The 17868-nt window shown below is 38.5% G+C and overlaps 2 protein-coding genes across 3 annotated transcripts in view; one reads left to right on the plus strand and one right to left on the minus strand.

The window, feature by feature from the left end:
* Window positions 1–2445: 2445 nt before the first annotated feature.
* Window positions 2446–8475, minus strand: TMEM17 (transmembrane protein 17). Of its 2 annotated transcripts, none has more exons than XM_066267225.1 (4): window positions 8222–8475; window positions 4579–4682; window positions 4307–4420; window positions 2446–3343 (listed from the first exon to the last, which is right to left on the minus strand). In XM_066267225.1, exons 1-4 carry the CDS (start codon window positions 8313–8315, stop codon window positions 3065–3067), a joined length of 591 nt encoding a protein of 196 aa, XP_066123322.1. In that variant the 5' UTR covers window positions 8316–8475; the 3' UTR covers window positions 2446–3064. The 2 variants fall into 2 exon arrangements, with proteins under 2 accessions (XP_066123322.1, XP_066123320.1); XM_066267223.1 differs by having other exon boundaries at window positions 2447–3343; window positions 8216–8473.
* Window positions 7819–17868, plus strand: part of EHBP1 (EH domain binding protein 1) — a 591964-nt gene continuing 581914 nt past the window's right edge. The window contains exon 1 of the mRNA XM_066267218.1: window positions 7819–7959. The gene's annotated coding sequence lies outside the window, so the exon portion shown is untranslated. The remainder of the gene's footprint in view (window positions 7960–17868) is intronic.

Genomic DNA, 17868 nt, shown 5'->3' on the forward strand with positions numbered 1-17868 from the left:
ATTTGATCCAGCTAATAACATTGTTTTGTCTTTTTCCAAATAGCCCCAGATATAGGGAAAAGATTTATATAGGCAGATGAGGATCCTCAAACCTCTCAGCGAGATTTTCTGAGCATGGCTTTTAAGATACCAAGAGGCAGAAAAAGCCCAATAGAGATCAGGGGAACTACCAGCTTTTAGGATACGCCCTTTAAAGGCTCCAACACCCCGCCTGACCTGTGGTGGCGCAGTGGATAAAGCGTCAACCTGGAAATGCTGAGGTCGCCGGTTCGAAACCCTGGGCTTGCCTGGTCAAGGCACATATGGGAGTTGATGCTTCCAGCTCCTCCCCCCTGTCTCTCTCTCCTCTCTCTCTGTCTCTCTCTCTCTCCTCTCTAAAATGAATAAATAAAAATTAAAAAAAAAAAAAGGCTCCAACACCCCAAAGGGGTCTCATAGGATGCCATCTGGGTCCTGCTTCAATAGTGGAAAGGAAGGTCATTGAGCTAAAGCTTGCCATACTTACATGCCTCTGCTGTGAGAAACAGGGACACTGGAAGGTAGGCTTCCCCCTTGCTCCTCTAAGGGAGGGTTCAGTCTCTTCCAGCCCTGCTCCAGCCACCTATGACCTAACCTTGCCCAGAATGCTGGGGTTTGTCACTGAAGGCTGAAGGTGCCCAGGACCGTCAGCCCCATCTACGACACTGTGTACAAGCCTAGGGTATTTCTTCCAAGAAGCAGGTAAACTGATCTCATTTGCACAAGGGCCACTTAACTATGTCTTGCCTGAAGAGTCAGGTTTTTTATTCTTCCCTCGAAGATCTCTGTTGTGGGTGTTGATAGTCCTATTTTCTGCTTCTTTAATATATAGTGTTTCCTTTATTCCTCCCACCTCAATGCCCCACTCATATTTCAGGCTGGGACCTACTCCTAATTTAGAGCTCTCTTTCCCCCTTTTGCCAACTTCTATTATGAATCTACCTCTGCCACCCAGCTTAGTGTATCCCAAGGTTCTCTTAACCAAGCCACAGTCGCAGAGCTCCAGGGGAAAGCAACCTGGTCTCATCTCTCCAGGCAGAGAACAGAAGCTCCATCTTCACACATGCTGCAGATGGCTTTTCCAATCTACCTGAATCATTACCAGCTAGAAGCAGTGGTCATTGGGACTTGGACGTGAGCAACAAAGTATAGAATTGTGACAATTCCAGTGCCATGCAGACTTTTCCTGGATGTGGACTTATCCTATACTCCTGCTCCTTGGGACAGCTCCTAACAGACTGAACTGGGGTTGGGTTGCATTTATCAGGGACTTGGCATGGTGTTGGGCCAACTTGGACTTGGTGAACTTGTTAAGGACACTACTCTTTTATGGATTCTTGCTGTATTGGCCAAGAGTTTGCTTAAAGGCTTTAGACACTGTAAAAAAAAAAAATAGAAGACTGGATAAAGAAGATGTGGCACATATACACCATGGTATACTATTCAGCCATAAGAAATGATGACATCGGATCACTTACAACAAAATGATGGGATCTTGATAACATTATATGGAGTGAAATAAGTAAATAGAAAAAAACAAGAACTGCAGGATTCCACACATTGGTGGGACATAAAAACGAGACTAAGAGACATGGACAAGAGTGTGGTGGTTGCAGGGGGAGAGGAGGGAGAGGGAAAGGGGGAAGGGGAGGGGAAGGGCACAAAGAAAACTAGATAGAAGGTGATGGAGGACAATCTGACTTTGGGTGATGGGTGTGCAACATAATTGAATGACAAGATAACCTGGACATGTTTTCTTTGAATATATGTACCCTGATTTATTGATGTCACCCCATTAAAATTAATAAAAATTAAAAAAAACTGAAAAAAAAGGAAAAGAATTTCAAATTATTGGAGTATACCCAGTGTCTACTATGGTATGAAGGAAAGGTTAATCAGCCAGTGCCATTTGGTTGCTCCGCTACTGCCCACCATGAAAGCTGAAATGCCCACTAGTGGGTGGTAGGGACCAGGTTGACCAGCACTGCAAAAGTGGGCAGTTTTTATAAAAAGTTTGACTACCCCTGCTGGGCACCCTGGTTTTCAGTCAAGCCTCATATCAATTTATTAGGTATGAAGTAGTTCTTCAGTGAATAATGATTTAGTAGATGAAATTACAAGGATTAATGTGCTTAGTACAGCGCCACAATATATAAAGCTCTCCACTGTTTCTTCTCCTTTCATCCCTTGCAACTCTGTAATAATGGACAGACACTTGACCTAGGGTGGTGAATACACAATACACTGTACAGATGATGTATTGTAGAACTGTGCACCTGAAACCTGTTTAATTTTGTTAACCAGTGTTACCCCAATAAATTCAATAAAAAAGAAAAAAAAAAAGAAAAACCCCCATGGCCCAAAAGAACTGTGTAAGACAAGAATGATTTGTTACAAATACTTTAATAGAAATATTTTATAATTTATTATAAAGATATTTTGCATACCACCATCACCATAAATACTGAACATGGTTTTATGGAAGTTACAGTTTAATGATAAAAATATTTCCTAAATATGATGATAATCCACTTGTTTTTTTCTTACCCCCAGGATAACAGCTGAGACTTAGGGTTATAATTTAACCCTAGCAGACATGGAAATTTGGTGTCTTCGTTTACAAATATAGTCTAACACACCAGAAAGTTGATACACATTTCCATGTGCTTCAGATGTACTGCCAAGATATGGATAGCTAACAGGTTTAAAAGAAGTATCCACATTCATAACTGGAAATGTTACAGGTACTAACTAGAAATATTACATTAAAGCTGGTAAACTGTGACCACCAACACAGAAATCTACATACCTGAGAAAGTCAACAACCAAAAAATTAAGATATTTGACATCTAGGCTTCAGGGTCGACTTATTGCTTTCATGTACTATACAGTCTATCATTGCCTCAGCCCTGGAATCTCAGAGCTAGAGAGTAGACAATTCTAAACACTTGCTTTGTCCTTTTTTTCATGCTAGATCTCTGATGTTTTCCTAACTCTTGCAATCTTCTAGAATGACCTTTCAGATTTTCACTCTACAAGCAATGGGTCAAATCTCTTCTACACAGGATCTCATTGTTCTCACGCCTCCTCTATTCACAGAGAGCCGGTCAAAGTCTTGGAGGTGGAAACGAGTTGCCAACTGATTTACCATTTTCCTCAAGGTAAGAAATGCTGAAACAACTTGGAAAGTAAGGAACACAGTGAACACAATGTGTATCGCTTTTTCCAAGGGCAGATTCGTTAGGCCTTCATTAAGGAGCAAGAACAGAATTAAAGGCAACTGCAACAGAAGGCTCAAAAGCCAAAAGCCAGCCAACTCAGGAACCTGAAATGACACATTGAGAGTAATCAGATCAGTAGAGTATACTCTTCTGCTTATTCAGATAAGCAATACTTAGCACTACTATGAACCTACACTGTGAGCTCTGTAATTCAAAAGGAGTATAACATGGTCCTTGTCCTCAGAGAATTTACAGTCTAAATTAGGAGAGAAAACTAACTTCTGTGACAATCCTAAAATACTACACGTTAGTGAATAATTACCACTTAGAAATATAGACTAACTACTACAACAAGTAAGACAAGAAAGGATTAGGGTAGGTGAAATAATTCAGGATGTAGGCTTTTAAAGTTGGGTAGAAGGAAGAAGAGGCAAGAAGGTAGTTAAGCAAAGATGTGGGATGAGCATGACTGGGAATCAACATGTCAGCCTGGACTCGATGCTTAGTTTAGGAAATAGCAAGAAATACAGTGAGACAGGCTGGGTGGGACCTAATTATGAAGGGCCTGGAAAATCTTAGGAATCTGTAGGCATTATCCCTAAGCTCTAGGAACTAACTGTGAATGCTTAGGCAGCAAGATGATTCAGAAAACATGTGCTCAGCAGAGGAAATGAATTTATAATTTCCTCCCATTTTCTTATTCAGGATACAAACAAACATGTTTAATTGATTATTTTCAAGAGTGGTGAGAAGAGGGAAAATGATCAAATTCTTAAGTGCTTACTAAGTTCATATATTTCATATAAATTATTAAATCCCAACAAACCTGTAAAGTAAATATTTCCTCCATTTTATTTATTTATTTATTTACTTTACTTCCCCATTTTACATATAAAGAAACCAAGACTGATGAGATTAAGCAAACAGACACAGTGACAAAAGAGGTAAAGTTGGAGGCAGGCCTTAATGAACACCAGGTCTTTGCTCCTTCCTCCATAGCTCTTGGCTCTGTCCTTGTTATGAAAACCTTACTGCGTTTACGTGTAGCACTGAATGAAAGAGCCTACCTTTTCCTGGAGGTTACCCATGTAGCCCAGATACAACCTGATGCCTTCAATTAAAGTCATTAGGATGATAACAGTCACCACAATGAATTTGTAGTAATCAGGCAAAATTGGATACTAAAAAACAAAAAATAAACATGTTTGTGAAATCTCACCTATAGTAAAACCCACCTGACAGAAAAAAAATTATAAAAAACATTAATTTTATTAACAATTTAACAATGCCAGGTATGGGCAGAAGAGACCTTAGCAGAAGTATTAAAGTATAGACTTACCTTCATTTGAAGCATCATAATGCTGCTCACCCACCAAAGTGGGAAAAAGTAAGCATTAAAATAAAGTGACATCTGCAATGCCAAACTGGAAACCATCTCATTATCTACAAGAGAAATAGAGAAGGAACAAACTCTTATTCCTGGCCCATGCCCTATAAATCCTTTTTAGTTCCTTAGAATAACTATCATTTGGCTCAACAAAACTTCAAATGTTAAGCCTCTTTATAATCATTGCCAGTGAAAGGAGATATTCACTATCATACTATTTAGTTCATATACTAGCTACTTGGGGGTATGTTTCACATTTTTCAATTACTTTAGCATTTTGCCATTATAATCTGCTGACTTTTTTGCACACTATTGGTATAGATTAAATGTCAAATATCAATATAAATCCTATTGAGACACAATAATTATTACCACCTTTGTAGAGTTCTACATAAAGAGCCCATAAAATGAACACATAAAATACAGAAAATTACTTTCTCACACACATATAGACTAATATCATACAAAAGAGAAATTCCCCAAATTATAATTAGATACATACCCATTTTCAGCATACCCTAATCTCACTCATTCATTAATGTTCAGTTAAAGGCCACTTTTTCCATAAATTTTTTCTTGAGTGTATTCCCATTCCAGCAGAAATCTCTTTCCCTGCTAGGTACTTATCATTCTAACCTGTGTATAAGAAGTGTTAGCAAAGGACCAAATGGGCCTCACTCAAGCCAGTCTGGTGTACTAAAGAGATATGAGCTTTGGAGTCCAAGTAAACTCAGAATTTCCCAAACTCCCCAGTAAATCTGGATGCCAGACTTGAGATAAATTATCTCACTGATTGCTTGTGAGGATTGGAAATAATATAAATTATTTTACTCTACCACCATGCCTGGCACTTCAGAGGCACTCAATAAATACCTGTCCCCTGTCCTTTTCTTTCACTTGTATCAGCCTCAATGTAAACACAGACCATATTCTACCCAAATCTGAGACCCTCTCAGAACCTGGCATCTTGCTTTACATGTGGTAAATATCATTATCTACATAAGTAAGGCCCTGGCCCATTGGCTCAATGGTAGAGCGTGGGCCTGGCGTGTGGAAGTCCGGGTTTGATTCCCAGTTTGGGCAAACAGAAGAGCCCATCTGCTTCTCCACCCTTCCCCCCTTCCTTTCTCTCTGTTTCTCTCTTCCCCTCCTGCAGCCAGGGCTCCATTGGAGCAAAGTTGGCCCAGGCACTGAAGATGGCTCCACGGCCTCCACCACAGGCGCTAGAATGGCTCCAGCTGCAACGGAGCAAGGCCCCAGATGGGCAGAGCATTGCCCCCTGGTGGGCATGCTGGGTGGATCCCAGTCAGGTGCATGTAGGAGTCTTTCTGCCTCCCCCACTTCTAACTTTGGAAAAATACAAAAAAAAAATACATAAGCAGAAAGAATTAATGAAAACAGGCTGCTATAAGGACATTATCAGTGTAGCCATTTGTGACGCACGAGTTTCATTTATCTAAGGCTGATTCTATAATATTTTGCTTATGCAAGGGCAAAGGGTCCTAAAAATAAGAACTTTATTTTTTAAATTAAGCCCTACATTTGCATCCTAAATTTTACTAAATTCTAACAGGAGCAGATACATATTTAGAAATCAATTTCTCTAAATGTAAGAATTTACAAAGGCTCTAAAATAAATTTCTTAAAAAACAGATTTTTTTTCATTTTCTCCACAACTTAGTATTTTATGTCTGTTATTTAATAATTTTAAAATATAAGGAATAATCATGGTCTCACAGCAAGGTTGCCTTTAGCTCCAAAAATATGCCTGATTATTATGATCTATTGTTTAAAACTGTTATTATGATCTACTCTGCTTGCGCCTGTTTATTAAATTATCACCAATTAAGGAATGAATTCTTGAAATCTGTTAAATCTCAAGGAAACTCACCATCCTAGGATATTTTTCATAATTATAGTACAACTCTTGGTCAGCTGTGGACATGGTAATAATATAGACTTGTAATTATAGTACAAATAATCAAGCCAACTCCAGATCCACAGAGAATATGTGGAAAAATAATGATAAATCAGTCAAGCTGAAAATGTTAATACCTTTGGAGTAGAAACAGTATTAAAATTTTGCAAAGAGTTTCTATGTTAAAAATTTTGTGCAGTAACATCTTAAGAGTTATGCTGTTTGTATTTCAGCAGATCAAACTTATAATCATGCAATTGAAAATCAAGTTAATATGTAAATGAAACTTGAAAGCACAGACATGAATTTACTAAATTTTGCAAAAGTACAAGTTGAGTTCTGTAAATGGAATTTAAATTAAAACATTTATAATATAAATCAGGGGTAGATAAACTACCAGCCAGCTGCCTGATTTTGTATAGCAAGTGAACTAAAAGTGGTTTTTTTCCACATTTTCAAAGGGTTGGGGGGGGAATCAAAAGATAATATCTTTTGACACTGAAAATCATATGAAATTCAAATTTTAGTATCCACAAATAAAGTTTAATTGGAACACTGTCTTGTCTGCCCAATTACCATAATCTATAGTTATCACAGAGATCTACAACCTGCAAGGTCTTAAATATTTATTATCTAATCCTTAACAGAAAATATCTGCTGACCCCTGATACCTTGCATCATCAGATTTTAGAGACTGTTAAGCCTTAGCTTTAGAAATCAGAAAAGTAAAAACCCAACTTTTCACATTATGTTTTCCTCTGTACATTCTAAATCAGGAAGAGGCCTAAATTTGGGGGTTTAGGCAAGTAATCAAGGTGACATAAATATTATAACTAGAAACTGACCTTACTTTTCTCTGACTCTTTTAAAAATTCCTAAACCAAGCAAGAGAAAAACATTTTTATTTGCAGCAGAGTTCAGTGATAAAAACCGTATGGATTTGGTTGACATTATATTGTCTCTCATTGTGATTTAAGAAGAGGAAACTGTTTTGGAGGAAACCGCGTTATTACTTGTCAGGCTGCATGCAGTAGCATCCTAGTATTTTGTTACCAGATTTAGGAAAGAGTTCTGTATAGGGGAGGGGGAGGGGAACGCAGGAAAGGGGGAGAATTTTTTTAAAGGCTACGCTAGCTAGTGTGGCCACTGTCACTCTGGAATGGACAGCGGTTTAAAATGACTCATTGAAAAAAGTTCTTTCCATCTCGTCTGCCAGAAAACCGCTTTGTTGTTGAACGTACTTGTTCTGCTAATAAAGAAAAGGAACAAATGTTTTAAACAGGTGTGGGGAGTGAGAAGCGGTGATTCCCTCCACCTAAGCTAGAAAAGCCGGGGCTGCCGACGCAGAAAAGCAATGATTGCCTTCGCAGAGCGCGCAGGACCTGCATGTGCTGTGAAAGCCGCTTCTATAGTATGTACGTATATGCTTTTGAGGAAGGCCAGCGCCACCGCGTTTCCCTGCTTGCAATTTACATGCCAGGCCTCGGCACGAGCAGCTCAGGCCTGCGGCCATCATGGCCCAGAGACTCCCACCCCCAGCTCTTGGCTTGGCCTCTCCTCCGAGGCACTTCCCGCACTGTGGGGAACCAGCTGAAGGTGAGACCGCCATGTTAGGTCCTGGCAAAATCCGGCTGTTCCAAACTCGCGCCAGGTCCTTGGCGGGCCACTCACCCTGACCTTCGCTGTTCTCGGGCCCCGTCCGGCTTGAGTCTCTGAACATGGTCCGGCTGAAGTTTCCTAGCCGTAGGCGGACGGGCTCTGGGAGCTCCATGCTCAGGTTTCGGTACCTCTTCCCGCTCGTTGTGCAGTTCCCAAGGCAACCGCGGCACCGCAGGGGTCCAGGCGCACGCAGCCGCGGAGACTCGCGGAGACTCGGGTCTGAAGCTGGGCGCAGGGAAAGTGGGAATGTGAGGAAAGCCGGCTCCTGCTGAGCTCTTTAGCCCGATGGTAAACTGCAGATTATTTAGTCCTGTTGTAAACCTCAGGAGTCTAGAAAGAAGTAGAAATAATAATAATAAAGGACCTGGATTTGTATTGTAATACAAGGAGCCCTCACATTGCCAGTGGGAATCAACCTTTCTGGAAGGAAGCAGAGAGCGAATGAAGAGTTTAAAGAATGTTTGTGACCCAGGAGCTCCTATTCTAGAACTGTTTATGTATAATATATAATATTCTTAATCATATATAATAAATATTCCTAGAAAAGTATATATCCACTATATGCACACACATTTGATGGAATACATTGCAGCAACTTAAAAAAACGTTTGCAATGAATATTTGATAAGGCTTAACCTCAAATAAGAATAAAAAACTGGAAGTAAAACTAAATAGAAATGAAGCGAATTTAGCAAAATGTTTGTGTGTGTAAATATATGGGGAGCAGAGAGGAAGAGGAGGTAGCACAAGCACTGGGGCTGCAAAAGACTAGAAGGAAATAACTCAAAATGATAGTAGTTATTTTTGGATAGTGGGTTTTGGGTGACTTAAATTTTTCAGAAACATTTCTGTAGTTTTCAGCTTTCTCTCAAGTAGGAGGTATTGTTTTTTAAGTAAAAAAACTAAGTATAATATACTTTTAAATCTGTGGTTGGGAATCCACGTATGAGAAGGGGACAAGTTACACTATGATAGGTCAGTACCTGTAACCCCAGTGTTGTCCAAGGGTCAGTTGTATGAACAGAAAGGGCACAAGTTGAATTTATGCATGTAGCAAGCACCGAGATCCAGAAATGGAACCCTACCAGCATATCTAGAAGCTCCCCCTTTTTATTCCCTAAGTCACTAAACCCTCACTTCTAACTGACCTTTCCTGACCTCTAATAGCATAGTTTTGCCTATTTTTATGACTTATATAAAAGTAATTGTTGGTCAAATAAGTTTATAAATATGATGTGTATGTTTGCTCGCTTGTGGTTTGCATTGGGGGCTGGGCAACGCCAGCTATAGTGGTCTGTGAGGTTGCAGGTCACATTCTTGCTTGGGAGGGGCCGTTGTCTTGCTAATGTTTACTGGAGGGGAGATTCTGCCCCACCACCGAGAGGTGCAGGAAGATTTCTTTTTTCTCTCCTCCCTGATCCCTTGCCCTCCATGAGAAAAGCAGGTTTTCTGTTTTTCCCTTGGCTTTTCTTGTGGGTTGCCTGTCTTGGTGAGACACCAATAAACAGAATGGCTCACCATTCTCTGATCCCGCCATTTAGTTACCATCTGCCTGAATTTAATGAGAACTGCATGTGAATGGCCACGATGGCAGCGGCAGCCCCTGGCCTTACAGTAATCATATAGTGATTTTAAAAATTTAGCTCTTTAGTAATCAAAATTATTTTTGTAGAATTCCTTCATACTGTTGAGCGTAAAATCGTTTTTCTTTCTGTGTGTGACTGTAACACAATAAGTGTATACATTCTACTGTTGATGACCATCTGTGAATTTTCTATTTTAAAACTATTATGAATAGTGCCACCTCACCAGGTGGTGGCGCAGTGGATAGAGCGTCAGACTAGGATGCAGAGGACCCAGGTTCGAAACCCCAAGGTTGCTCGCTTGAGCATGGGATCATAGGCATGACCCCATGGTCTCTAGCTTGAGCCCAAAGGTCACTGGCTTGAAGCCCAAGGTCACTGGCTTGAGAAAGGAATCACTCACTATGCTATAGGACCCCCCTTCAAGGCACATATGAGAAAGCAATCAATGAACAACTAAGGAACCACAACAAAGAATTGGTGCTTCTCGTCTCTCTCCCTTTCTGTCTCTCCCTATCTGTCCCTTTCTCTGTGTCACACACACACAAAAAATGAATAGTGCCACTTTTGGTAAAACTGAACCTCTTGGTAAACATCTGCATGCACTTGAGTTTATTCCTAGGAGTGGAATTACTGGCTTATGAGATATGATCCAGTACTTTTCCAAAGTGGTTGTACCAATCTTTACTGCTTCCAGTAATGTATGAGCATTCCTATTGTTCCAAATCCTTCACCAACATGTCCTATTTTCCATCCTTTCCATTCATTCTGATGTGTGAGTGGTGAACAATATTTTTACAATCAAAAGGAAAACCACATGTATTAATATAAATCAACAGGAAGTTATGGGAGGAAGTAGCTACCAGGCTAGAATTTCAAAATAATTCAACTGATGTTTATTTCATTACTACTACTTTTGGGGACATTATACTAGGCTAATTAAGGATATAGTTCCTCTGCATCAAGAAGCTCAGCTCAATGAGAGTAAGAGCCATAGAAACAAATAAGTATAATACACATTAGTAAAGAAACAGAGATAAGGAAGCAGTTGATTCTGGTTGGAAAATCTGCTTAACTTCTATTTCTCACCAAAATCAAGCTCAGGCCTCAATATCTTCAAAAATGCTTTCAGGATCTCCCTGAAGATGGCTTAAGTACCCACCTCTATGTTTTTCAAAGCATCTTGTGTTACTTTGGTCACAGTGCTAGTCATGCTATGCAACAGTTGTCTATTTGTGTCTGTTTCTTTTGCTAGTTCACAAGCTCTTTGAAGTCAGACATGGCCTTTCATCTTTATGTCCTGAACACTAGCATGTGCCTGACCTAGAGTGGGAGCTGGCTGACTTACTGAGTGAATAAAGGGAATAAAAGGTCTAAAGACCACTTCCATATCTTCCCATTTCTAGTACAGGGACTTACTTAACCAGCCCTTATTCAAGTTTCAATGTGTAGAATGGAGAATTGATATATTAAAACACAGTGAATTATAGCAATCAAAAAAATCTTTTAAACTTAACAAAAGAATTTATTTTCACCTATTAAATAAACCAAGACTTTTATAAGAGGCACAGTGAAGCAGGAAGCCTCAATTTTAAGACTCTATTTTGGGGAAATAATCATAAAAACAAAGTTTCATACATCAAGATATTACTTCCAACGTTATTGATATTAGTTTAAAAAAAACAACAAATAAAAGGCGGGAAAGCATTTGATGTGCTCCACCGCAGGGCCTAATTAAGCAAATTATGATATTCATGATGAGGTGTTGGGCTGTAGTGGGAAGAATATTCAGGGAAGCAGAGAGAGCAGGGTTTAAATCCCCTAACATTCTCACTTTACCACCTAAGAGCTATTTGATTGGTTTCAGAACTGTTTTGTAAAGTGAGAATAATGATAACTTACTGTGATGATTGATGTGAAAATTATATCATTAAATAAGGCTTTCCATAAGTGATAGCTATCACTGACACATCTATTACAATGATGTTTATGAAGAAGAAACAAAGAAGAGTGAAATCACGCCAGCATTTAATTTTTCTGAATTCAACTGTACCTGTAAGGCAATACCTCTAGTGCTTTCTAGTAAAGACAGAAGATGAGGTTAACTATTTTAATCAAATTTATCAAAAGCCTACATGAATTATTTTCAAGATATATTACTAGCATTGAAAAAAAGAAGTGAAACGCCTTGTTTATATTACAATTAATTTATCTAAATCCTGGAGGAAAAAATTTGACAGAATAATGGGTATTTTTTCTTTTAATTTTATTCAAGTTTCCTTTAATAAGTATGCTTGTCACAGTTCAGAATAACCAGGAAAAATAAATTGAGGAAGAAGCAATGATGTTGCAAAACTAAATTAGAATTTTGAAAGGAAAAAATTGTGGTTTGGAAAGAATCCTGCCATTATTGATGTCATAAATGGTCAAAAGGGCTCAAAATAATTTCCAAATATTGTCAGTTGATGCTTATGGTATGAATAGGTAGCAATCACATTAAATACTGTGGAACAGAGAAGGAAATCCACTTATAGAATCAAAACACTAGTATGATATAATTTGGGTTACCCATCTTCTACACCTCTTACTTTTAATCTAAAGAGTTAAATATAAAGTTAGTAGTCTCAAAATCATAGGACTTTTCCCCAGCAAGATTAGTAAATAACTTTATAAAGTTTAACTGTTTACTCTTTTTTTAAAAAAATATTTATTTATTCATTTTAGAGAGTAGAGAGAAAGAAAGAGGAGAGTGAGAGAGAGCGAGAGAAGGGGGAAGGAGCAGGAAGCATCAACTCCCATATGTGCCTTGACCAGGCAAGCCCAGGGTTTTGAACCGGTGACCTCAGCATTCCAGGTTAGTGCTTTATCCACTGCGCCACCACAGGTTAGGCTAACTGTTTACTCTTATGCAAGTGTTGATGGTCAGAGTAATAGCTGCTTCCCCAATAATTGTTTAATGTATTTCATTGGGGTTTAATTACATTTATGGTTGACTTTCTTCTGGTACAATGGTTTGTTTCTCTGACAAGAGGCAAAGGTGTCTGGTAATTATGCATTAATATGGTAACTATGTGACAAGTACCTTATTTTGGGAATTATTTAAATAATTCCTTGGCATAATAGAGATATAATTTTTTTCTATCTTATATTAATAATTTAGAAACAATAATGAATATGTTATTTAATGCCTTAATGTGAACTGTAAGGCAGTTCTAAGATTTTAAACACATTTAAAAGATAAATTATATATTTGGGTATAATATCTTCAGCTATCATTCCACATCAGCATCCACATTTTAACAATCTTACTCTAAACAAACTGAAATGTAACCTAATTATTCTCAAGATGTTAATGGCTAGTCAAAACCTTTTTGAATATCCAGCACAATATATTCTATTCACAATACTTTCAAAGATTTATAAGAAAGAACTAGGTTATGAATTACATAGAAAGTCAAATTTCATGAAGGGAATTTTTCTTACTATATTAAGTGATATGTCAAGGCCGACTTTAATATTTTGACTTCAAAGACATGCCCATTGAGCATTTTTATTAGAAAATTCTTTCTTTAAAATGCTGTTTATATTATAGGTTTTTGGTTCTGTGGCATTTCTTTCTGTTAGCCTACCACAGGGTTCATCTGTTATAGCAAGCTGCTGCTCCATGCGTCCAACTGTGGGAGATGGGAGTGACAAGTTCAGGAAGATCAGTAAGGAAAAGCTTGTAAAAAGAAACCTCAGACCTGTCAAGTGAATTGTGGTACTGGTTAGAAGCAAGTGACCATTTGATTGAATAATAGTCCCATTTTTAGTAGTGATAATATTACTATACTAGTAATATATTTAAATTACACTGTGTAAAATATAAATTCTGTTCTCCTTTCTGGAAGAAAATTAATCTTTACTTTTTATTGACTATAATAAAATATTATCCTGCCGCTACCCCACTAAACTTGGCTACGTTGTACCCTCTTGTTTGTTTTGGATCGTGGTTCTGTGCTTTTAACAAATAGTATACATTATCTTTGATAGTATACTGTACATTGCTTAGTCATATTCAGTTTTGATCCCCAATCACACTGAAGTTATAAGAATAGAAATATTGTAAATGGAAAATTTGGTATTAAAATGAAAGGTATACACAGGTAAAGAGTGCGAGAAAATTTGAATTATTATATTACATGTAAATAAGTAATACAATTCTCCAAATTTTCTTTCTCTCCAAATTTACCAATGAAAATAGAAAAATTATTGTAAAATAAAAAATTATTGCAATTATTCCTGTATCCCATTCCCTTCCTCATTGTATTTTTAGTTAATACAGAATTTCTCTCTCTTTTTTTTTAACACATGCTGTGAAGATTAGCGGACGTTCCAGGTGGTTGGCAACAAATGTAGTAGGAGGTCAACAGGGATGTCCTGGCCCCTGGCTAAGCTACAAGTGCACAGAAGGTGGTGAGTTCACATATTCTAAGTTCAGGAACCACCTATAGTCAGGCCAGCCTGCTATGAAAATGTCAATACAGTAGTCTACCCTCCACTCGTCTTATCTGGGGTTTCACTTTCCAGTTTCAGTTACTTGAGGTCAACCTTGGTCTAAAAATAGTCCCTGTACATCCAACTATGAACAGCATCATGTCTTGATCCTGCTTCACCAAAGCAGCAGATGACCCTCCTTCTGACAGATTGTCAGAATGTCAATGGTGCCTAAAGTTACATCATAATGCCTATGTCACTCACCTCACTCCATTGCATCACATGAGCATGGTATCATCTCATGGCATTATAAGAAGGATGAGTGCAATAAGATATTTGAGAGAGGGACCACATTCGTATCACTTTTATTACAATATATTGTTATAATTGTAGTTTATTAGCTATTGCTGATAATCTTTTATTATGCCTAATTTATAAATTAAATTTTGCTATAGGTACATATAATAGGAAAACACTTGGTGTACATAGGGTTTGGTACTATCTGCTGTTTCAGGGTCCACTGGGGGTCTTGGCACATATTCCCCATGGATAAGAGGGCATTGCTGTACAGGGAAACAGCCCTACCACTAAACATTTCCAAAATCACTCTATTCCTACTCCCTGAAGTATAAGGAAAGGTGAATAGAGGTTACCTGTTTGTGAAGTAGAATATTCATAAGGATACCCTAATTTCTCCCTTTACCCATTCTCAGTGTAAGGGAGGGTTCCAGAGAAGAACCCTCAAGAGAACTGCCTGTAAAGTTTAGATAAGTCCAACCTTCCCACTTGACTAGTTTGAAGACTGGTGATTGGCTCACCTCTCCAGTCTCCTGGACCAGCTGAGCGCTCAGTATTCCAGGACAAAGAAAGGGGGCAGCAGAAAGAGGGCCAAGATGAGGGGAGGGGCACCATAGTAGCTCACATTGTCCCCTCTAAGAGAGACTGCTGCTGGACCCTTGTAGAAGAGGATAAGTAGCTGTAAGATATACCTCCAGGAACTGGGCGGCAGGGAGGCCAAGAACCCTCACCAATGAGGGAGCCAGCACTTGGAGTACCTTCTGTATACAGAGCATCAAAAATCTGACAGGGTTGCCTGAGCTGTGGCTAGAGCACAGTGGATAAAACATCAGCCTGGAACGCTGAGGTCACTGGTTTGAGATCCCAGGCTTGCCCAGTCAAGGCACATACAGGAAGCAACTACTACAAGTTGATGCTTCCTGTTCCTCAACCCCCATTCCTCTCTCTCCTCCCAATCTCTATAAATCAATTAATAAAATCTTTTAAAAAAATCTGACAGGGTTGACTAGTTAAGCAGCAGCATCTTGAAGAAAGAGAGTTGCAATCTTCCTATAGGGGTGCCTGTCATATAAGATATCTTCTTCCCCATTCCTCCTCCTGCCCTACCTCAGAAGGGAAGCACCAGATAGGAGCAGGAAGGGGGTAAAGAGTAGAGCACTCCAGCCCTTTACCCGCCCTCCCGCCCCCCTCCACGCATACATACACTCCAAGCCATTAGTAACAGACTTGCCTGCCTTTTCCTGGAAGGAAGGGAGGAAAAAAGAGGTATTAATTTCATTTGAAGCTTAATTGAAAATAAACAACTGAAATGTGCTTGTGAGAATGAGATGATCCTAGTAACCTGAAGATAAATGGAATCAAGACAAGGAGTGATTAAGAGAGTTGATGATAACCAGCAAGAAAAGTCAGGGGCATAGCACAATGGGGGAAGGGGAGATTCTTGGAAAAATAAAGCCATTTCATATATGTATTTTTTGTGACAGAGATAGAGAGACAGATAGGGACAGACAGACAGGAAGGGAGAGAGATGAGAAGCATCAATTCTTTGTTGTGGCTCCTTAGTTGTTCATTGATTGCTTTCTCATATGTGCTTTGACTGGGGACTCCAGCAGAGCAAGTGACCCCTTGCTCAAGCCAGTGACCCTGGGCTTCAAGTCAGCAACCTTTGGGCTCAAGCCAGAGATCATGGGGTCATGTCTATGATCCCACACTCAAGCCAGCGACCCCAAGCTTTAGCCAGCAACCCCCCACTCAAGCCAGCAAGCTCAGGGTTTCGAAGCTAGGTCCTTTGCATCCCAGTCTGATGCTCTATTCACTGCGCCACCACCAGGTCAGGTGCCATTGCATATTTATAACCCCAATGAATTGAGAATAGAAATCAAATAGAGTTCTAATTTTTATAGGGGAGTGGGATCACTGATTCTGAATAGCATTGACTGGTGAGATTAATATTTAAATTAGAAAATAGAATGCTTTTATTTTTTCTTAATATACATACAAAAACTATATAATATAAATCATAAGTGTAAAGCTCTATGAATTTTGGCAAAGCGAACCCAACTGTGTAGCAGCAGCCAGGTCAGGAAATAGAATACTACCAACACCCCAGAAATACCCTCTTAGTTTCCTCTCAGTCATTATTCCCCTTCCTAAAGTCACAGCTCTCTTGATTTTTATATTTGTAGATTAATTTTGCATGATTTTATTTTTATACAAATGAAGTCCCATATTATATATCTTTCTGTTTGCTTCTGTCATTCAATATTACATTTGTAAGATTTATTAATGTTGTTGCATATGGAAGTACAGTAAGTTCTCAGTGTTGTTGATAGGTTCTGTGACTTTAAGTGAAACAGCGTGTAACAAAGCCAGTTCTATCACAGCTAGCTAATTCAAGAGTTAAATTCCTAAGGTATCTCATCAACATTTCAACAGAACAATGTTGACTGAAACTATGTTATTTAAGGAAACATACTGTAAATGAAAATTGTCCATTTTCATTACTGCATAATATTTTGCTGTTTGCATATAGCATTAGTTTTATTTGTACAAATGATAATGGAACACTTTTATATTTTCAGTTTGGGACTATTCCAAAGTGCTGCTGGACTTGCTTGCTAATATTTTATATACGACTTTTACATTTATGTTCATGAGAGACAGTAACATGTAATTTTCCTTTCCTGTTATGTTCTTGCCGGATTTTGGTATCACAGTTTTACTGACCTCATAAAAGTTTGAAATGTTCTCTCTTTTTCTATTCTCTGGAAGATTTTATGTAAGGTCCATGTTTTTCCTGTTGTGTTTGAAAGAATTCATAAGAGAGATCTTTTGTGCCTGGAGTTTTCTTTGTGGAAAAGTTTAAAATTATTAATTTAATTTTTGTTCATAGATGTAGAACTATACTCGACCCTTGAACAACACAAGGGGCACCAAGCCCCCTGCACAGTTGAAAATCCACATTTGACTTTTGACTCTAAAGTTGGCCCTTGAATATGTGGAGTCAGCCATCAGAGATGGAAAACAGTTTACATTCAATATTATCCTTGCCAACACCAGTTATTTCTTTTTTTTTCTTTCATTATAGCCATTTTCTGACATGGGTGAGGTGTACATTCTTAGTACTGATAGGAACTATATCAATGTCTCTCCTTTTCTTTATATTGGTTATTTGTACCTTTTTTTCTTTCTTGATTGGTGTTGATAGGGGTCTGCAACTGTATAAATCTTTTCAAGGAACCCTTTTTTCTCCTTTCTTGCTTGCTTTGAATTTATTTTATTTTTTGAATTTATTTTTAATTATTTATA

Source organism: Saccopteryx bilineata, chromosome 3 (assembly GCF_036850765.1).
Source record: "Saccopteryx bilineata isolate mSacBil1 chromosome 3, mSacBil1_pri_phased_curated, whole genome shotgun sequence".
In the NCBI taxonomy this organism is placed as follows: Eukaryota; Metazoa; Chordata; class Mammalia; order Chiroptera; family Emballonuridae; genus Saccopteryx; species Saccopteryx bilineata.

Bases quoted from the DNA above. Each gene is read 5' to 3' on its own strand.
- TMEM17 (XM_066267223.1), bottom strand. From the start codon at position 8,315: ATGGAGCTCCCAGAGCCCGTCCGCCTACGGCTAGGAAACTTCAGCCGG. The intron at 4,683-8,215 runs GTGAGTGGCCCG...TTTCTCTTGTAG, and splicing joins CGAGAACAGCGAAGGTCAGG to ATAATGAGATGGTTTCCAGT. The intron at 4,421-4,578 runs GTAAGTCTATAC...TTTGTTTTTTAG, and splicing joins TTATGATGCTTCAAATGAAG to TATCCAATTTTGCCTGATTA.